At 36.0% G+C, this 22,758-nt stretch overlaps 1 protein-coding gene across 2 annotated transcripts; it reads right to left on the bottom strand.

Annotated features, from left to right (window-relative positions):
- Positions 1–1,008: 1,008 nt before the first annotated feature.
- On the bottom strand, positions 1,009–21,067 carry LOC133689334 (dicer-like protein 4). Of its 2 annotated transcripts, XM_062109156.1 has the most exons (25): positions 20,476–21,066; positions 19,619–19,796; positions 18,350–18,460; positions 17,820–17,960; positions 17,625–17,697; positions 15,812–15,876; positions 14,455–14,598; positions 14,234–14,371; positions 13,382–13,520; positions 12,278–12,374; positions 11,689–11,881; positions 10,214–10,374; positions 9,907–10,113; positions 9,547–9,806; positions 9,180–9,454; positions 8,664–9,097; positions 8,257–8,357; positions 6,684–6,889; positions 6,291–6,500; positions 5,369–5,830; positions 4,936–5,208; positions 3,702–4,028; positions 2,326–2,629; positions 2,139–2,253; positions 1,009–1,578 (listed from the first exon to the last, which is right to left on the bottom strand). In XM_062109156.1, the coding sequence occupies exons 1-25, from the start codon at positions 20,625–20,627 to the stop codon at positions 1,428–1,430; spliced, it is 4,917 nt and encodes a 1,638-aa protein (XP_061965140.1). In that variant the 5' UTR covers positions 20,628–21,066; the 3' UTR covers positions 1,009–1,427. The 2 variants fall into 2 exon arrangements, with proteins under 2 accessions (XP_061965140.1, XP_061965141.1); XM_062109157.1 differs by lacking the exon at positions 6,291–6,500 and having other exon boundaries at positions 20,476–21,067.
- Between the last annotated feature and the right edge of the window lie 1,691 nt (positions 21,068–22,758).

Below are 22,758 nucleotides of genomic sequence, written 5' to 3'. Positions count from 1 at the left end.
CTGACTTAGGAGGGTTTTGAGACGTGTCGTTCTGTTGTTAGACGACTTATTGGCTTTCAACAGCACTCAGAACACATGCCGTTCGTTAGTGTTTGATTCATAGTTTTGAAATGGGGCTCGGCAGGTCGACCCGAGATCCAGTCGATCCGAATCTAAAATTAAACCGAGTCTAAGTAAAAACCAACGGGAAATTTGATTCAGCAAAACCTGATCGACTTGGTAAACCCTACTAAGACCCGATCTAAGAAGTGTGCTAGCACCATCAGTAGTCAAGACGAAGAAGTCGAGCTAAGGACTCTTTTCCCTCGATTCTTAGCATCTCAAGGAGACATCCTCTAGAGAAGAACATCTGAAACTCTATCTCTTGAAATGAATGTCTCTTCCTTGGCTTATGCCATTAACATGAACAAGCAAAGAAAAACTTCAAAAAAGGTAGGAACTTACTCCTTTTCTCCTATGATATGTGCCTGCTACTGCAGCAGCTAGAGAGGTACGGATTCGGACATAGGAGCATTAAGAAGATTCTTTCTAACTTATGTGATTTACTCCTTAAATTAAATAAGATAGTTGGCTTACTTGCTTTTGAGTGGACATGTTGTTTACGAAGAGAAAAGAAAAAAAAACAGACACAAGACTCATCCCGATAGATGCGAGATAATAGAGGATGTCGGAGCTACGAGTGCTGTGGTTGGGCACAAAAAACTAGAAAAGAGAGAGAGAGAGAGAGAGAGAGAGAGAGAGAAGTCGTGCAATTTTAGAATGAGAGTGATTTTTTTTTGGGTTGACTCGGATCTATTTATTTGACCCGTGACCCGATTATTATACCAGATCAATTACCGGATCGGATTTAAAAACTATGATTTAATTTGTTTATCATGGCAAGAAAATAGCATAAATTCGTAAAATTAATGCAGGCTTATAGAGAAAATTGCTAAAAGAAAAGGAGAATAAAAAATTTTATTTTCTAGCTTTAAATAAAGAATGAAGCGCATTTTAAGCTTCAACACATTCAGCACAAGATTACTTAACAATAATATTCAATCCAAAAATACATAAAATGTATTTTACATTGAGGATCATGCATGGATGTTTTCTGTTGCATGGAATTATAAATCTCTGGAGGGGGAGGACATGGCATCCCTTTTCTGTGGTTTGGTTGAGGCGTGAATACACAACACATCGCCTAGTAGAAACCCTACTGGTTTTTACATTATACACTAGGAATGGCTGACCAACCTCCACTGGATCAGTCAAGGTAGCAGCATTATTCTACCCTCTACACTTAGAATATCCAGATTCTATGTACATCATATATTGCATCTCTGTCAGTTTCCTGCATTGATCTCCTCGGCAAACATGGAAATGGTCTCTTCGGGAAAGATTACTCTTAACCTTCAGGTTAAATTCAATCCTTAAGTCATTTCATTTCAAGACAAGTAGCGTTGATGTTTCAAGTACCAGAGTGCCCCTTCTGCTGCATCCTCTGCTGCAGCTTTCTTTTTCATCTGAGGAGACCCAACACATTCAAAATTCATTTCTGGTGCTTCTTCTATTTCCACAACCACCTTGTAAGTGAAGCTGCAAGTGCATGAATTCAGCATGTTAAGACAAGGTCCACTTAATTCAGGAAAAAAGAGGTCGTGCCTCTACAAAGAATAGCAAGCTACGGGACATGACACACAGGACTGATGAATTTCCATGATAGATATTTCGCTGCCAACAAACAGTGAAACAGCAGGAGAAGGAAGGGGAGAGAAGAAGAGACTGTGGTTGGGGGTCATGTAATTTGAATGAGATTCCAAGGCGGGGAGCATTCCATGAGATGCTTCGAACTTAAAAACAGCCCACGAGAATTTCCCAATGTTGGGTACCACTTGTTCGTGAAGGGCAATTTAAACTGACCTCGATCATCTCATGTCATGCACAAACTGTCTGATTCAGCAGAAAGGGAACAAACTCCTCCAATGAATTCTCATTTATGACATACATGTAGCCTAATAGTAACTAAGTTGCAGAAAAAAACTCGGACTTTAAAGTCTAAACCTATAACACTAATTATTCAATGACATAAAAGTTCTCAGTGCAAACAGTTTTCAAGATATAAAGGTCAACATTCACCAAAAAAAGATCAGACTTACGACTTTAAGTGACTTGGTCCTTCTTCAGTGCAGCATTCAAACGAAGGAGGTTTCCAACTGTTAGCCGCACAGATTTCACGCAAACGAGATCTGGCTGTTCCAAGGTCTACTTTACCTGAAAAACAATTGCAAATGTCAGAATCTCTGTACTTATTGGCATCCTGCAAGTATTATAAGCATGACAAACCTGTGATATGCACATCTCTGTCACATCTAAGATCTCCAGTAGCCTCACTGGGCTGCCCTTCAGTGAAATCTAATGGAGATAGAGACCAAGCATCAACAGCTTCAAAGCGGGGTGGACAAGAATCTCTCACTTCATAGCTGCAATTGATGCCAAAAGGTTCCTGTATCTTCGAGTTTTCAAACCCATGGGCATCAAGAGCTACATCTATAGGGGTCTCATCATATCCTATCAATTTGGCTTCCATCTTCTGGCTATTCCTTAAAACCTCCTCCAAAGAATTAGTCATTGGTATGAGGCCTTGATCCTGCATATATCAGAGGTAATGACCTTCAGAAAATGAAGTTGGATACAGGACACATTAAGAATATCAAATAACCCCTTCGTGCATAGTGGCGTAGGTATCAGGTGAAGCATAGTAATGGTTCAATTAAAAGCAGCAATAGATTCATGTGTGCGCGTGTCCATGTATTTAGCACCAACTTGTTTCTTATTTTAAGAAATCACATATCAAATTTTCTTAGATCTACACCATTATATTACAATTTCGAGGTGCAATTCCTCGATCTCTGGTGATTTCAAAAGCAAAGCAAGCATGTGTTAGGTGACACTCCGGAATATGGTTTTATATTACTCTCTAACAGTTTTCCTAGAAGCCTCTCATCTTTACATGAGTCATAAATTTATGTGCTACTGTGCTAAATGCTCATAAGCAATATTTAGAAAACAAATGCAAAACAAAAGCTCATTTATACAGCAAACGTGCATATTCCAATGCTAAGTACTGCTTCTTAAATTGGATTTGCAGACAAGTGAGTGATTCTGGAAGTGGACTCTGTTGTTGAAAACGTGGATCACACAGAGCATGCAACAACAATTAGCAATCTGCTACATATTTTTTTCACAGCTAAACTCCAACAGCGTGCAACATAATGTTGACTTAAAGAGTAACGGGTTTCTTAATTTGGGGTTCCATAATTAAATAGCCTAAAAGCTTCCAAACATTCAATCAGTTGAACAAAAGAATACTCAGGACTTAAAATTAAAAAAAAAAAGAGAGAGTTTTCCTATTGTCCATCGTATCTCCCACTCCCAACACCTCAGTTTCCAAATATTCGTTAGTTTAAACATTTTTGGCAGCTTTAAAAAAAATAGTCAGAAGAACTGACATTACTTGTTAGCATTTTGATGGAAAAACATGATTTTACATTAATGATTTAACTTTACTATAAATGGAGTCCAGGTGCCAGGAAATTGTTCTTCAAGAAAAATTTATAACTAAAAGTATCTGATTCAGTTGATAATCTCATAGTAAGAATCAGTAATTTCACAAGGTGATGAGCAGGTAAAAAAGATCCACACAAGTATACAGGTTTTACCTTCAGCCTAGCATATATTTTTTCTGAAGCCATTCTAATAGCCTCTTTTTTATTTGAGTTGCTCGCAGAAGCAGATATGTTCATATCTTTACCATTCAGTGTCACATCAACTGAAAAAGTCCTGCCCTTCTTCGATGCAGGAACCTCAAATTCCCAATTATGAGACTGGCAAAGTTCTTTTAATTCCCTCACAGGATTTATCTGCAAATTGGAAAAGCTTGTGATTGGATCCAAGAAGGATAGCATTATCTTCCAGATGTGGTTCAAATCAAATCCTGTGTCAAGAAGAATGGCACCCACAGAAGACTCTACCAAATCACCAAGAACCTGTATTGGTAGCAAGATTATACAAAATTCAGAACTCCACTAGAATTGTAAAATGAAAATCCATATCAATAAAACATGCAGTATTAACAGAGCTCTAGTTGCTCTCACTAGGCACCACTAATATTCCTAACTTCAGAAATCTTCCATCAAATAATATTGAACCTCAATATTCAAATGTTTTTGCCAAAATTACCATTTCATAATAAGCATATTACATGATAACTTAAATAACAACAAAAATCTTGTCATCAGATCCCAGTCCCACAAAGTGGAGTAGATGATAAGCATGGAAGAGCAAAGCACTACCCTCTAAGAAAATGTGACACATTTTCCAATTATAACAACCACCACCAAACACATTTGAAAGCAGCAAAGCCAAAGAACCAAAAGCATAGCAGTTCCATAGAAACTCCTTTTCCATCACTGGGACCTTACTCTAAAAATTTTCAGTCCCTTTTATCTAGACACCTTAATTCATGCTTGACAATTCTCTTAGAAGAGTTGATTTCCAAACCCAACCAAGGATTTGAAGAAGGAAATTAGTCAGACGGCAAGCAAAGGTTTTTTCCTATCCAACCTAACCTGAACTCAGGTAAAAAACACTTGTTCCTCTGTCTTCTTACATTGCTGTTTTTCAATCATGATTCGGAGATTTGAATGTTTTCTGCAGTGAAAACTGGGAAAATATTCAAAGGGAAGAAGTTCCATCAGGTTGCCAGCATATGATGTGTTACTGAGGCCTCTTATCTTGTTGATGATGCATGACACAAAGTCTTTAAAAGGCACATCTTGCCTCTTGTAACAGACATCCCAATTTCACTTATTTGATTAAAAAAAAATGATAATTTAACTGGCAAACCCCAGAAAGTGGAGTGGGCACTAGCCCCGTAAAGTTAATGATGTTTACCTTTGGGCATTTTGGTCCTTCCAGCAGACGCCTTTCTGATTTAGGTGTTCTAACAAAGTCCACAAATTTTTTTATGGCCGCAGAAAGGGCATCGGAATCACAGATAAGATATTCATGGAAAGATCGATCAACAGCTACACTGGCAAAGGCCATGTTGTTCACCAACACTGATCTCAGATCTGTCAAGTGACCTGGTTTCATTTTTGGATAAACTGAAAATAGATATGAAGTGATCAAGTAATCCAAGACAGCATCTCCAAGGAACTCCAATCTCTGGCGGAAACATCAAAGTCATAGCAAATTGCAGTATCATAACACCAAATTCTCCAAATTAGTTAGTTTGGAAAAAATTGTGAAGGACAGAAGACCATTTCTAGCCAGTTTCTCAATTGAAATAAGACCTAGTTACTCAATTGAAAATAAGATTTCATACCTGATAGCAACCCCCCCCATTCTTGTGGGAAGGATGTACAAATGCCTGTAGAAGAAGACCTTTATACAGGAACTGATGCCCCAGCAAATTTTCAAGGGTAGCAAGGTCCATGGAAGGATTAAGCATTGCATAGGTCCTGCTTGCTTGGCAAATATTGATAACTTGTGAATCATCAAAATCCACTTTAATACCTATCCATCTAAGAAATGCAATTGCGGCTTTAAAGCCACTGTCAACTAGAAATGCTCCTATGAGAGCTTCAACCACATCAGAAACTGTTTTCTTATGTAGCCAATGGTGACCTTTGCTGCATCTGACTTCACTACCCTTTGCTTGGCCAGTCACATGGCTTCCACATTGAGAATGAATAGTTCCTTCTGATTCCTTGGTGCAAATTCTAGGGCAAGGACGACCCAAAGCAAAAAATTGGCAGGGATCAAATGGTTGATCACGAATAAATACCTAAAAAGGGCTGAAACATATCACTTAGATGTTGAAACAAAAGAAAAACTATTCAATATCAGAGCATGAATTTTCTTTGCAGAAATTGTTCTGTGTGACAGTAATGAATATGTACTGTTGGTCTATGGAAACATATTTTCCTAACGTTTCAACATAAAGAGCAGGTGGCCGATGCATTAAACACGTGGAAGAGAGAGGAAAAAAAAGCAAACAAGACTCCTTTCCAGTATGACTGTCTAGGATAGTCACTTGCCTGCAGTTTTCATTAGTTAACATCAAATTTTACCCTTTCAGCCTTTTTGGAGGTCAATCCAACAACTTATAAATGCTAGATATGAGAACTCATTTTTTGCAATTTTTTAGGTAATGTCAAGTATCAAAAACACAAAGATAACTATTTGATAGATGAAAGACTATAGATGACTAATTATACAGATCATTTTCAAAAATATTATCATACCTGTAAATTGTTCCTACTTGCTAGCTTGAATAAATTGGAATTGTTAACAGCATTTGATCGTTTCCTAGTTAGCTCCCCTTCATCAAGGGTATCATGCAAAAGAAAAAAATGCCGACCGACAGCAAATTTGAGGAAAGCATCACCAAGAGTTTCAAGTCTTTCAAGAGAAAGACGCTCCTGACACTTCTCTGTGGTGAGAGCTTCTAAAACCTATAAATTAAGGAGCAGGTGTTAGCGGCAAAGGCAGTTCACCTATATGTGGATAACTTAGCAAATTGCCAGCAGAATTCTACTGGCACAACTACCCGATGCATTGCTTATCTTGTTTTACATAAGATAAGCAACTGCTTCTCAAGACCAGTACTCAAATTATTTTATACAGGGAGAGCTTACTCTATGGGCGGTAACTTTATCTCCTTCAGAGAATGAAGCAGATAATATGCATTTCAATTCAATGGCGACAAGCAAGTTTTCCAATCGGTGCATAACTGATGGAAGTAGAGAAATAGAACTCCCAATGTCTTTAGAGAATCCTATTATCTTCAACTCACAAAGCTCAGGAGCCAAATCAACGAAGTGCTCATCCAGTTCTTGCAATTCTGTTTTAGACAAAAACTAATTACAAGAAAAAACAAACAATCACAGAGAGAGAGAGAGAGAGAGAGAGAGAGAGAGAGAGAGAGAGAGAGAAGTAAATATCAGTAAATAAATTTGACAGAGTATCCAGAGGAGGAGAGATCAATGAAAGACAGGAAACAAAAACAGTGCAAGGCAGATGACTATAGGCATTTGCTCCAATGGTTAGGGAGGTGGGCTTGGCTTGATAGATCCTAGGTATGTTTCTTGAAAAAAGAAAAGCTGATAGGGCAACAACAAGAACACACACCAAAGAAAAGTTCCTTGGACATAATATAGTTACTCAGCCAACTACTAATAAGACATCATTCTTCAACCCATGCATGGTCTTAGTTGCACTCTTAATTTAATGGAGCAATTGTGAAAAAGTTTATAGCTCATCCATACCAGTTCAGCATGCAGCCTATATTTTACCACTGCTTATATTTCAAGTTATTTTTGTAGTTCAAGTGCTGAAACAGTATAATGCCATGAACAGGGATGATTTCAAGTTATTAACGCTATATTAATAAGACAGTTATTGATTCAGTCACTGACACGTCAAATTCACAACTACTGATTAGACCAACAGCATTCAGTACTTTTCTTTCATATGAAACCAAATTTCAGTTCATTATCCACCTATGCATTGCATGAATGATCCCATCCTACCATTACAGATGCTTTTGACTGTCTTCATGATGCTCAAAATTCTGCCTTCAGAAGAACACTAAAATTAACTGCACAAATAAATAAGCAAATGAACACTCCCAATCCCTAATGAAACTAAGTTTGTTGATGCCCAAGTTCTTCATGTTGTCCACAGCAACTTATTTTTTCATACCTTTTCTTTGTTTATCATACTTTAATTGCATCTGAAAAGGTAAGCCACATTTGCAGACCAAATTTAGTTACTAAAATCACTAGTTGATGCTAGTTCCCTTCTCAATTCGGATGCATCATACTTTAACTTCATTCCACTAATTTCAGAAGCCCTAACCAAAGCAGTAAGATGGCCACCTGTCATTTAGACTGCACTAGACAGGCAGATAACCCCTATCTCAACTATAATGTTCAAGCTAGATATGAAAGAGGCCAATATTACAACTTCAAATTTAGTGCACAGTCAAACTTATTGTGTTTTCTCATGAAAGAGATATGTTTTTGGTCCCTTTTCCATTAACCGGGTCAATGAAATTAGAAGTTGGAACCAAAAAAGAAAAAAAATTTGAAGTTTCTTCTCTGCATAATTGCTCCAAGTGAATAGATAATTGCAGATTCCATACAACTTCAGGCAACATGCATAACAAAAATGAAAAGCAAAAGGAGAAAAATAGGAGTGAAAGTTTACCTGAATCCTCTTTCTTTCGGTTGCATAGCAAGTTGCGCAAACAAAAGAGTTGTTTTGCACGCAAAAGAGGTTGTTCTGGATATCTAAGATGAATGCCAAACCTAATAACAGGGAGTTTTTAGTTTAAATTTTCATCAAATTTCCCTGACATTAATGCTGAAACTATCCTTGGCATAAGAAGAAATAAGGACAATATAACACATAATGTTTCAGGAGGAAACTATAATGAAAGAGGTTGTGCTGCATATCTAAGAATGAATGCAAAACCTAATACCAGGGAATTTTTAGTTTAAAGGTTCATCAATAGCATAATAAGAAAGTAAAGACAATATAAAACATAATATTTCAGGAGGAAACTATAATGGTTTAAACATCTGAGGTGATATTTAGGAAACCAAGCCACATACGTTGTTGTTAAGTGATCCTTATGACTCCGAGTTTTTGAACCTTTGCATGGACTATCACCATTCTTTTCAGGAACAATGTTAGCAATGAAGTAAAATTTTTTCTGGTGTGGAGTGTACACCAAACTATTCTCAACATCACGGATACTACTGCAGCCATTAGCAAGTTGCAAGCAATCATTTGAAGGAAGAATTCCCTTGTCCACAGCATTGGCTGGATTCTTGAAAACAGGAGATGATAAACATCGTCTGATAATCTCCCAATCTACAGTCACTCTCCTTTCAGAGACATGAAAAATAACAGGAAGCAATAGGTAGAAGGTTGGGCATGATTTAGATAATGCATCCTTTCCCAAGGGAACATATTCATGAACAAATTCTGATCGATCGAGAATGGCCTTTAGAAACAACTCTTGAAAGTTTGTTGCATATGTGATCTGTACATATACAACCAGTAAATAGTTGGAACTATGTTAAGCATGACATTTAGTGACATTTAGTGGCAAAACTGTGGTTTACCTCATCTGTACTGAATTTTGAGAGTCCTGATGGGACAAGCTTTGTCATCACAGATCTACCACGAGCCAGGTGAAGTTCAAGACTCATTTTATCAGCCTCGAGTGGGAGTGGTGCCTTCAGAAAAAGACCAAACTGCTTATAGATCCTGTCTTCAGGAACAGGACAAAATTCAATATAGTAAGAGTTAAGGTGGATAGGCTTCTCCAATTCAGTCCACGATTCCTTCAGAACAGCAGGAACTAGCATCTCACGTAGTTCTCCTCGTGAATCCTTGTCTGCCAACAAACAAAAACATTATTGATCCAACAAACTGAGAATAAATCACAAATGAAGAAAAAGAATTTTTAAGTGAGTTGTTAGATTCAACCTTCACAGTTATCTGAATCAGATGACACCAACTCCAACTCATTTGTGTCTTCTTGTTGTGGCAAAAGAAACTCACTCAATGCACCCAGTTTATGCAATTGTTCAATGGCTTTCAGACAAGCATCTTTTTTAGCAACTTCTATTGATGATTGAGGTGTACCGACTATTTTGTGTGTGGGAGCATTGGAGGGTAATATTATGTGGCAAACAGTTCCTTCAGAATCATCAAAATAAAAGAATTTTGGCTTGGGGTCGAAATACCTGCAAAAGAAGTATCAATGATCTCAATAAATATTTGTTAGAACAGCTGGAAATATTTCAACAAAATATAGTCAAATCACAATTTCGAACAAGAGCATACTCGTCATGTGGGAGTTTTGAACAATACTGCTGCAGTAATGAGATGCTTAATCCAGAAGTTATGGAAGCGCCAGTTGCGTGAACTTTATATATTTTTTCCTCAATACTATCAAATGTCTCCCTCGATGTACGGTCACATATTTCAATATTCATCCGAGCTTCATCTATTTTAAATTTCTCTATCAAATCTCTCTCCTTTTGGTTTCCACTGCATTACTAAGAAAATTATTCTACAAAAAAATAAAGTAAAACTAAAACAGCACATGGAAGGGCTTATATTATATACATGATATGCTTTAGAAGAGCACCTGTCCACCAAAAAAACATATTCAGATTGAGGCATTCGTGCACGACCCCTTGATTGTATAAAGCTGGCAACAGTTTCTGGAAGATCAAATCGAATCACAAGACAGCATGTCTGAATATCAAGTCCTTCTTCACCAACTTTAGTTGCAAGCAGTAAGTTCAACTGCCAAACCAACAAAGCCATGAGAATTAATAACCAGTCTAAGAGTATTTTGGGGGGGGGGGGGGGGGGGACAGCATTAACGCATACCACAAACTCTAATCAGATAGATATATATTGCACTCCAAATCTATTCAAAATGTGAACAGATATGATACATGGCTATCCAGTATACTATTCCTAGCAGGAACCCCTAATCAACTGGACCCTGGAGTGCATCATAAAAGAATTGCTTCCTAGATGTTTTTCCTTTTTTCTTTCATGATTTCTCGAGTCAGCTTTCTGTGTAGGCATTATTACCACAATATGGCATAATGACAAAGCACGTTCTCAAGAGATTCAAATCCGAGTAGTGGGCAGACGACAGTAAAACTCAACTGACCACAGCATATCCAACACTTTGCTACTTGCTCTCGTACTCGATAGGTTAGCATACTCTGTTCTGTTTCCCTCTTATTCCTGTTTCTTTAGTGCAAGACTAAAGAGATCAATAGCTCTACTACTCTCATTGTGATCCTATTTCCTACTAACAATCAAAAACCCAAAATCTAGGAGTTTCAATGCCACAAAAGCTTAAATCAAAATATTTAAGTGGCCAGGAGATTTTTTTTTTCAATTCCCAATGAGTTAATTAGTACTTCAAGAAGGATCCTAATCCTTTCATAACAAAAATGTATAGTGATCAACTCAGTTAAGCCTCAATACCAAACTAGTTGAGATTGCTTACATGGCTCCTTTTCTTTTGATCACTTTAATTTGGAGCCAAACTTTCTTACCTTGTGATGCTAAATTAATTTCTAACAGTTCAGTCCACATTACTTTTACTCAACTCAGCTAAGCCTCAATACCAAACTAGTAGAGATTGCTTACATGGATCCTTTTCTTTTGATCAGTTTAATTTGGAGCCAAACTTTCTTACCTTGTGATGCTAAATTAATTTCTACCAGTTCAGTCCACATTACTTTTAATCCAACACTCCCCTTCCTCAATCCCACATTTCCATCATGGCACTCTTCCTTGCTGATGCATCCATAAAAGTTTGCACAAGACATGGTCAAACCATCCCAGTTGACCATAAAGTCTGCACACAATTCAACTACTGACACTCCTTGAATAAGTTCACAATGTAACTTTTCACCCATCAAGAAGTAGCCTCGTAGGATGATGTGCAACCAAAGACTCATATTGCATATCGTATGGTTTCCCACAAAACAGAAGTAATTTTCTTTTTAAGTGCCCAGTCAACCCCATCAGCTAATATGTAAGATGACAACAGAAATGACCAAGGCTGAAACATTACAGGCAATAAAGCAGTACCTTTCCAGTCCGGAACCTCTCAAGAATGACATTCATTGTCTTTCGTGACATACTCTTCAGTCCAGAGTGAACCCCAACAAGAAAATCACACTTCCAAGATGTTAAAAACTTCAGATTTTGTAGGATGTGTGATAGTGATCTTGCAGTAACAATCCTATTGACAAAAACTATACATTTCATATCTGGTTGTAACCTGAAAAGGGAAATGAATATCTTTCAAAAACCTGGTCATTTGTATTGATTGTTGATCGACTTAATGTACAAAAGGTCAATAACTTCCATGAAACACCAAGAGGAAAGCTTAGTTGAGTTCCATTAAAACACAGACAAATAACAAATGAAACTAAATCAGATAAGAGTCTTGCCATCATCAAAACCTTTTGGTTTGATTATGGTCCATAATCATTTTAGTTACTGCTGCTGGAATCATAGTAACAATAAAAAGAGAGAGAACCTGGGGAAATTGTTATTGCAAATTACCCTTCAAATTAATCAAAGGATATATGTAGGTCAAAAGCTGTTATCCGCATATTATTCAAGTATAACACATACATGTCATTTTGAAAAAGACCAACATATAATTACCAACCTGAAGTTGGAAAGAATTTCAATTAGGCATAAAAGCTTTCTTGAGAAAAATGGCTCCTTTAAAACCTCCACCTGTGATACATTGGATGTGACACCATCTACAAGAACAGAAGAAACAAGATGCTGATAAAAAGCAACAAAAGTAGCAGTTGAATTTCATACTTAATTCATTTGAACACCAATCATAACAGATTTTCAATTCAAAATTTCAAATAAGTGGGAATGACCATGCATGATTAGAAGCACAAAATAGGGTTATATATTTCCAATACTGCACAACTAGGATGGAGTGCATAGCCAAGTTGGAAAGCTGGGACCAGAAAGTGTTTCTAGTTCGGCTCAGTTTGAACTGCCTGATCCAAGTTCCAACTGGAACTGCTAATCTTACCACCTGGGACCAATCACGGAGGTGCTAACTATATGCATTTAAGACTAATACACAGTAAAGAAATTCATCATTGCTCAAGTTGTTATGCCTACAAACCAGGACCATACTAAATTAGAGAGCATCTTTATGGAAAAAGCAATTGATTATCAATTGATATATTGAAAACATGAAACTTCTACCTAGTTAACAAATTGTTTTATTTCTGACTACGTATTTGTTTCCATAAACAATAGTTCTCAGCCCCAATGTGCTTGTCCATTTTGAGGAAACCCACACTTCAACTAAACAATAATTAGGGCCAGATATAATAAAGCAACAAATTCATGGGAAATAACAGAACATTGATTTTTCAAATAAACAATAATTATATGCCATATCAAAACAGAAAGGAAAACATGCATAGTACTCCAATAAAAACTGGCCCATACTCTCATTTTCATTTTTATTTATTTGAGCAAAATCTCAAATTTGACTATTATTATCTAGAAATATGTTACAGATAACAATGGAAGAAAACAAAATATGAAATACTTATGATGTCACTTCAAGGCCTCAAACTCTATGGTAGGACCATTAATGATTGGCCATCCACTGTAAGTTAGAAGCCAACTGAAGGTCAGTAAGACATCAACTTGAAGCAGTTAGACTCCTATGTATGATCATGATGGGTAGAAGATATTAATGGCAGCAGTTAAAAATAATCGAACATCAAAATACCTCTTGTACAATCAGCGGCAAAGACATTTGCAGCTTGATTTAGGTATCTATCACACACGGAGACATCACTAGTATTCCCTTCTGCTTCTATCAATGCATTCCACTCAGAGTGATCACCACTCAAAAGAATACGACAAGCCTTCAGAAAAATTGCAGGGGGGAAGAAAGGAGATATATTAAAACTTATCAAATACTTCCCATAGAAGATCAGACAAGCGACAGATATTGAAATCTACTTAACACAAACAAGTTTCAGCAGATTGATGAAATAATTATCCCAACCAAGATAGTTCTCCTACGCCCCCAAATCACCAATCAGTTGCTACGTCTTGGTAAGTAAACACCTCACTTTTCAAGGATTATAAATGTTTCATTTGAAAAATATGTCCAGACAGATAAGATTTTAGTTCTACATCCTTTGCTTGTCCCACCTCAAATACCAATAGCAACAATCTCCCAAAAATTACATTCTCCAACTCCCTTCACAAAACTGATCATCAAATCAACCCCTCTTTCATAACCAGATTAATCACTGTGTTCACATGCAAATGTATAAGGATTATGCTTCATTGCAATTTGTTGCTATTATCTGTATTTCAAAAAATTTGCATTCCTATACGTAAGCAACTATTTCAAATAGGAAATTACGTATCAAATGTGCAAAAGATCATTGCTGCATAACTATGCTGAGCTCTATGTTACAGAATTGAATAACAAATTCATGCAGAAACCAAACTACAGCACATCTCAGACAAAACAAATATAGATTAGCATGCAGGGAAAAGAAGTAAAGGACTAGAGCAAGCTAAACTTTGAAAGGAAACTTATTGGTTGAATGTTACGTGAACTTACCTGCAATGCTCCCCAAAGGCCAAGATTTTCCAAACAAAATATGATATTTTCATGCATTCTGATGAGCATTCTTTTTGTGCTTCGAAGACTTTCAAGACTTTGGTTTCCATCTGTTTTCTTGCCAATTTCCACTATGCACTGTTCTTATCACAAAGAAACAGCAAGCAATTCAGGGTGAAACAAATTTATAATTGACAAAAACACAGTTACCTATAACACACCTGGCGCTTGACCCCCTCAAGTATATTATAGTAAGCCTCATAGGAGCTAGAAGTGCCATTTGTAACAGGACCATACAGATATACTCTAATTACAGGAGATGCTACAAAGCATTCCAACTCTTCCTTGTCTTCAACTGAATACACCTGCAAAATGGAAGTGAAACACAGGACATCAACTATAGATAATGTGGAACACCATGGTCAGCACCACAAAACAACCAGCCACCATCGAAACAAACTTTGGCGCAGACTTGTACACAAAATTTGGATCAAATATTTCCAACTCAATCCTTTATCCATTTTATATAGTTTGTGGACTCAACACATCTGATAACCGAGGGTGTCATATATGAAGAGCTTTAGGATTTAGGACCAAGCTTTACTTTCAAAAGGTATTTTCTTTTATTAATAGTTAAAAGGTTAACAAGCCATATGCTCTGCAACTTTAAGAACTTTCAATGAGGTCATCACACTTCAACAAATTCAAAATGCACTTTTGAAAGTTGCAAAACAACCTATTTTAAGCTCAGATATCAGAAAAAAGTTTTGACCTATGCAAGCTTAACTAGGGAAGTGTCTATGCATACATACCCTGAATCACTGGTATTTTCTTTTATTAATAGTTAAAAGGTTAACAAGCCATATGCTCTGCAACTTTAAGAACTTTCAATGAGGTCATCACACTTCAACAAATTCAAAATGCACTTTTGAAAGTTGCAAAACAACCTATTTTAAGCTCAGATATCAGAAAAAAGTTTTGACCTATGCAAGCTTAACTAGGGAAGTGTCTATGCATACATACCCTGAATCACTCTCTAAGCAGCACAGGATCAAAACAAGGAAGAAAAAAGTTTAAACATGCACTTTATTTTTCTCTTAATGAGGAGACTGCAACTTCCAACAGAATTTACAACAGATTGATGAGCCACAAATGCTTTCCATCTTTCATTTTCTGAATTACCTTGTAATGTTACAGTAGGAAAGAATCAGAAGCAGAATAAAACTCTCTAATAACAACTGAATATGACTAAAAACAGAACTGCTCATGCGTTTAATACAGTGGCAAAACACTCGTGAAATAACAGAATATCTTGCAGTATAATATTTTATAACTAAATGCAATCTCTGATAACATATCTCCCAGCAGAAGCCCAGACCAAAAACCAGCATGCAGTTTAAAGCACACACATCTACCACATACAAGGCATGGATATTCCACACAAGGCCAGAGCTCATCTTTAAATGAGCATATATAGTTAACAGGCCTTTGAAAATGACTACTTTGAAGAAAAGGAAAAGCAAACATTCCACATATCTTATCCAAATAATTTTAAAGTTGCCAGTTTTCATCGCCTACCTTAGCGTCAAGTAAATTTTCAAGACTATTGATGCTTCTTGGTAAATTTTCTCGACTAGAAGCACCTGGAAGATAACACATACACAAGAATTTAGAAACCAACAAGTTGAAGGAGGCTAACATCAAATGCCTGAACCACACAGCAAAAAGCAAATTGTTAAACAATAGAATACGAGTATTTTTGCAAGCAAAGAAAGGATCCGAACATAAAAGTGCTAAGAAGAGTAGAAAGAAACTTTGAGATTGTAAAGTAGTTTGCTAGTCAAACACTTTGCACTAGAATTTTGGAATTCCTGAAAAGTCCTTTTCAGCCGTGTTTTTTTCTTCTATCCTTGACATCAAGCCACACAGTGGGGCATACCCTCCTATGAAACTCAAATTCTAATGAAGACTATAACTGACCCAACTCTCAGGTCCAGCCCTGGAAATTTTAGAGCAAGTATTTGAAACCATGGCACAGGTAACATCCCACTTCATAAATATGTTTCCCACATGAGAAACTAAAGGTACACTCCAACTAGGAAAATTCTAACAAAAAAAAAAGGTGCTAAAATTCACACCACTGAAATTTATACGTGTATTTACATTTATTGCATGCTCACGTGCACATAGATGTAATTACATTTTCTTTAAAATGGATATAACTCTTGCTTTAGTAACTATGATGATAGAGTAAAGCTAATTTTACCAAATACTCTTCCTAGTGTCTCATCTGAATGATCTTGCACATTGAATGAGTGGATCTCATAAATCCAGTGGTTGAAAGTTTTTCCAGAAGTGATATCAGTAAATATCTTTCAGTAGGATTAGCATTACGCATTCTGAAATATTTGATCTGCCACGTATATAATTAATGCACATTGTATTTGGACTTGATTTGGCAGATTACATTAATTGGATTGAACCACAGCCATCAGAGAAAGTAAGACAGAAACTGAAAAATCATTCCAGGCTACCAAGTACATTTAAGTCCCAATGCATAGTTATCACATGGATGGTCAAGACAAAAGCGAACACAATAGCTGCAAAAGCAATATCAGAATAAATTCTCTGCTAGAAAAATATGTCGGATAAAAATGAAAAAATGGATAAAAAAATACTAAATGATACATTGAGTGCACATTAGGAGTGGTAATTCAAATGCATCAACCTTCTATATGTCCAATCACTCTCCTTTTCTTCATCTGCAGAATCTTACTAAGAACATGAGGTGATGGAGTAAGATTTCAAGGGAAGTTTATCTAGGCTATTTGAGAAGAAAATATTTAATGACTAATATCTGCAAAAGGATGTGGGAACCACCATTTGCATATGGTTGCATCCATAACCCATGTTTGTCTCAATATTTATTGGTAAAGATTTACTCTGATATCGAAGGGATATTTGGCATGTGTGTGCTACGCACTTCTCAATTGCCAAGGAGTCTAATCCTTTCTGTTTTTCCTTCTATCTTTCTATCTTTCTATCTTTGCATTTTAAACTGTTCCAACAAATAACTATGCAAAAACAGTTGTCTTTTTACTTTAGTGTTAAATTGAAATAGAAGAAAAAAATATTTGTATGTCACTCAATCTTTTTACAAGGGAGACCTGCACAAAGAACCCCTATATTCAATTAAGAAAAATAAAATGTTGCGACCAAACAAAGTAAAATCAGCATTTTCCTTTTACTTTTCTGTGCCGAAAATTTACATCAGTGATACAGTAACCAGGATAAGATTCATATCCCCACGATATAAGCATTTAAATATTCTCAACACTTTGATGTGAAGAAGAAACCAGACACCTTGATACAAAATGCAGGAATGCAGTACCTTTCCCCACAACTGGAGATGCGGTCATGCCAAAGATACGGGGAAGTTTTCCATCATTATTTTTGTAGAAGACCTATACAATCATTAAGATACCAAGTTAAACAAACTAATAACATAAGGACATATATTTACATGCACATGCCTCTGTGTCTATGTGTGTTCGCACGTATAAACACAAATTCATGTAGCCCTTACTTTCATGATTTGTGCATAAGGATGACCGCTTTTGACTTGAGCATGATGACACTCGTCAAATATCAAAAGGGCAATTAAGTCCATCTTGATGAAGCTGTGACTTAAGTTATACAGTAGTATCTGAGGTGTCATGACAAGAACCTGCATAGATCAGTCAGAAAAAAAATAAACTATTATCCCTGGATGATACTGAGCTATGAGAAACTGCTACTTCAATTCAAAGAAAAGAGTGACATCTTTTCAAAGTGGCTGAAAAGGTAGAACAACAGATATAAATGGTCTGCATCTTTTCTTACTTGAGATAAGAAAAATCAAAATTTAGCAAATGCCAATGAAGCGCATTAAATTTATCTAGGACAAATCAGAGTTGTCTCCGTCAGAGTACTCTAGTTGTTTATAAAAATCTGATCTCATAGAAAGCAACATGCTTGTCGAAGGTAAATTGAAGATTAAATATAAGGAGCAAGAAATTTTGGGTCTGAAATAAATGAACAAACTTAGTAATGAAATTAATTAACTAGTAAAACTACCTCATATTGTTCAATCTCTCTTTCCCAGCTAGAGTGGGTCTTCAATCGATTGGATTTTCCGCAATAGATCCCAACCTTGAAATCAGTAGAGTCCTCTATAACCTTGGCTTGCTGCAGAAACAATATCCATTCAATTCAAAACCAGTCTGTAGGGTGAGAATATTTAGCCTTGGCATTGATATATCAAACAGAGTTGCAAAATTCAGCATAAAAAAAGAGAACAAAAAATTTGCATGAATATGCTCACATAGCTATTCCTTTCACATAAATTGAATTGTATCTACAGAACTGGCACTCTCAGCATTAAGAGGTTTTTTACCTGAGAACTGAAAGACTAGGGTGGTATAGATTCATATGAAAACAGATGGTTTACACATTACTATAGAAAGTCTTAACAAATGCTGGGACATGGAATAATCATTTTGAAGGCATTATAACCATAGTGAATGACGCACAGTTAGAAAATGCATTTTTAAGTGTCACATGGAAGGAAAGAAACCAGGCTAACAGTATAGATCATCTGGTTATCAAGGATCATCTAGCTAATTTATTATATGGCTCAATACAGCTTCAGAGCATCAATGAGGCAATTATAGAAGTTTTCTTTTTCACTGATGTTCTTGATGAGCCCTGCCTTGGAGCTGCTTCTGAAAAGGTAAAATCCAGTAAACAAGGCTTTGTGCTTCATTGTAAGTGATAACAAGCAACCCACAATGTATTTTTCATTGACACATGTACTTTATGAAGGCAGCAGCTCTTGAGTTAGTCTAGTATTAAGAGCTAGTCTAGTATTGAATCGGTACAATATAAAATAGTGACTGCCTAGTTCGGATTCAATTCATCTACTTGTAAGCCCGCTTGAACCAGAGCTAGATCCATTGAAGAACTGGACTACAGGATGAAAGACTACGGTAGTGACACAAATAAAAGACCATGAGACACAAGCACTAAGCCTGCACTTCATTTTTCATTTATCACTCTCCTAAAACAAGATTCAAACCATAGAACCACTCAGTCCCAACCCTGCCTCTTTACCACTATAAGTGCCTGTTTGGGAAAGCGGGTGTGGTGCGGCTGCGGTTGCAGTTGCACCAACGCCAGCGCTCCCAAAAGGAGCCTAAATCCCAGTTCCAAGACACATTGCCACTGAATACTGCATAGCATACCAGTCGATAACATTTAAGCTGCAACATTTATCTTGAAAGTATACATCATCCAAAAATCAAAGAGTAAATCAAGAAAAAAGATCTTTAGACAAGATAACCTCACCTGATGAACAAGGGCAACAGTGGGTGCAAGGAAGACACAAGCACTCTTCTGAGGTTGCCTTATCAAGTGACCCATTTCGTATATAAGGAGGACAGCAATGTGAGTCTTGCCACAACCTGTCCCCAAATACACAATTATATTCTCTTCCAGAGCTTTCTTGCATAATTCCAACTGATACCTGAAAGTTCCAAAAACCAAAATACAAGAAGAAAAAAAAAAAGGAAAATTAGCCGCATTTGCAACTGAAAATGCAAAACCCCCCTTTTAGAGATTCAAAAGGATTAGCAAACAAGGTCTACATAAGATCATCAAACCACAGAATGGGCTTCTCTCAATTAACTTTTCAGTTTCTACTTTCTAGCCTTTTATTTTATTTTTTAAAAGAAAAAAAAAAAAAGCACCCTCTCGGTCGTTACTTCACTCACGCACACAATTAACATAATATTGATCCAACGTAACCATTTGGTATCCAACAAAAGCCAAATACGTTAAAAGAAGAAGAAGAACCCATCCTTTTTTTTTCCTCCATTTTCTCACCAGCCAAACAGAAAGTAACGAGCTTTGATCACTTCAAACACAAAAATTTAACCAAAAAACCATGACCCGAATAATTCAATGAAATAGCAACAAAGAACCAGTTCTCTTAAAGAAAAAGAAGTCATCTTTCGTTGTCGTCCGTTTTCTCAACAACCAAACAAGAGAATAACCAACTTTGATCACTTGAAACACAAGAACTTACAAAACCCAACAAGAAACACGCCAAGAAACCGGAAGAAAAAGAAAAGAAACAACAGGACAACCAAAACCCACCAACAAAAACAAATAAAGAAAAGAAAAACAAAATTAAATGACATTACTTTCTTGCCATTTTTCTTGGGTCTTTCTCAGTCTTTTGAAGTCCAGAACCGGATTCCTCTCCATCACCAACAATCGAAGACGACACAACACGAGCATTTGTACCACCAACGGAGAGAGAACTATGTTCACCAGTAACATGACCGCCAGACATGGCTGGATGAGTGTACTCGGTGGCACCGTGTGAATTCTGAGTTTCTGTCTCCTTCTCTATCTCTCTCTTGTTTTCTATAACCAGACTAATGTGTCTGTGCCAGCGTTATATCCACGGGGACAGAGAAAGAGAGAGGGGGAGAGATTCTCTGCTTTTGTAAGAGGTAGTGGGAGAAGGAAAGAATTTATGATGTAATTGCCGGGCGTTCAAGGCAAGCAAGAGGTCAGAAAGCACTTGGGGAAATATTTTTAAAAACAATTGACTTTATGCGAAAGAAGGGAGAAAATGTGTAGTGGGTGGAGAAGAAATTGTTGGAAAGAAATCTGTATACAATAAGGTATGGAATTATTTGGTGAATTTCCCAAAGTTTTGTCCTTTGGTAGATTGATTGAGGGGTGCATTTCGTATGTCAAAGTGTTGAAAAACTGGACTGTGATTAGTCCAACAAATACATCATGGGAGGGTTCTCGGAAATCCATTGTTGGTCTTCAAGTGTGATAACATGACATGCATGTCGATGTTAGTTAACAAAACAACTGAAGATCGGAGGCAGTTTGTCCGTAGTAGAAGACATGTTTTTCCATTCGTGTAATGACGTTTTGATTCGCGCTCAAAATCCAGAAGTCTTGGTTTTGGTTACGGTTTCTTTACACGATAAATTAATTATTAAAGTATTGATAGAGGATATAAATGTTTTCGTTGCTTAATTTGTCTGTGGAGTGTTTTTTTTCTTTTGTATTTTTTATAATTATCATATTTATTGTGCACTTTAATCTTTTAAAACCGATTGATTATTATTTTAACTAAAAAAAATAGATGGTGTGGGCAACAAACGTACCCGCGTACTTCATGTAGTTCCTCCTGGTGGTGAAAAAAGTCTTTTTATTGTGTTGTTAAATGTGTCATTATATTTTTTTTTTTTGTTGATGCCACTAGTGTTAATAAAATTATTTTTTTTTAATTTTATTTTTCAATTAAAAATTTAAAATTACCCTCTAATTTATTTAATTTTTATTTTTATTATTATTTTTTTAATTGTTATTTTTTATTTTGGATCATTTTGTGTAATTGTTTGTTTCTCCGATTTTATCCTTCAACATTTTATTTATTAGGCGTTGGGCTTTGTAGTTTTTCCACGTATAGTGCTTTCGGTCTAATGAAAATCATGTGTTTTAAAAAATTAGGGGTTAACATCTTCTTCTTTTTTTTGCTTTTTTTTATTTCATTGTTTGACATTAATTTTTTTAAAAAAATAGCTTTGTGGTTTTATTTGATTTTTTTTCTGTCGGGTTATCCCGAAATCATGAACTATGATGCGAGTTTGGTAGATTAACCTGAGCTGGGTTGCCTCTAATTTCTCAAGTTACTTATCTATCATGCTAGCTCAGGTTAACTTGCACCGATTTTTTATACTTTTTTTTACCAAATTTTGCCCTTCCATATTTAATTGGATAAAAAATAAATAACATTATTTTCCTGCTCTTGGAAAAAGGTTTTTTTCCTAAGTTATTGTAGGTTTTTTTTTATTTGTTTACTATTAATGTCTTTTTTATCTGGTTAAAATAAAATCAACTTATTTAACTAGGTAAAGCTATAACCATAGTTATTGATTTTTATTTTCTTAAAAACGCACTTGCAACATCTAAACCATGGAAAGAAAACTAACACGGACATGCAGCATAGCATGAGCCCACTTCTAGTATATAAATATTTCGTATGAAGTATTTAGTCAATTCACATTTATTTTATTTATAATACATATAGATGGGTGTATAAATTATGTCTTTTATAATTTCTACATGCATTTAAATTTAAAAGAGATCTCAACAAATTCATAGTAAGATAAGATTTAATTTATGATACATGTATGAATTAGACATGGTCCATATTTATTATCATTTTGCCAAAATTAGGAATGCAGTAATGGTTGTTCTTTGTAGGGCATCCATGCATTGTCTTTTAGCTAGAGAATATTAAAAAAAGATAGAAATTAATGGGTGCAGAGTATATGGTTCAAAATAGTAGCACATGATTTTATTCAAGGGTTGATGATTGCTAGTAAGCACAAAGTTTTTTTTGTTGTTGTATGGATACATACATATTGATCCATGACGTCAGTAAATGCATGATT

The sequence above is a fragment of the Populus nigra genome, chromosome 3 (assembly GCF_951802175.1).
Source record: "Populus nigra chromosome 3, ddPopNigr1.1, whole genome shotgun sequence".
Lineage (NCBI taxonomy): Eukaryota > Viridiplantae > Streptophyta > Magnoliopsida > Malpighiales > Salicaceae > Populus > Populus nigra.
This window is presented reverse-complemented; position numbering and strand designations above follow the sequence as displayed.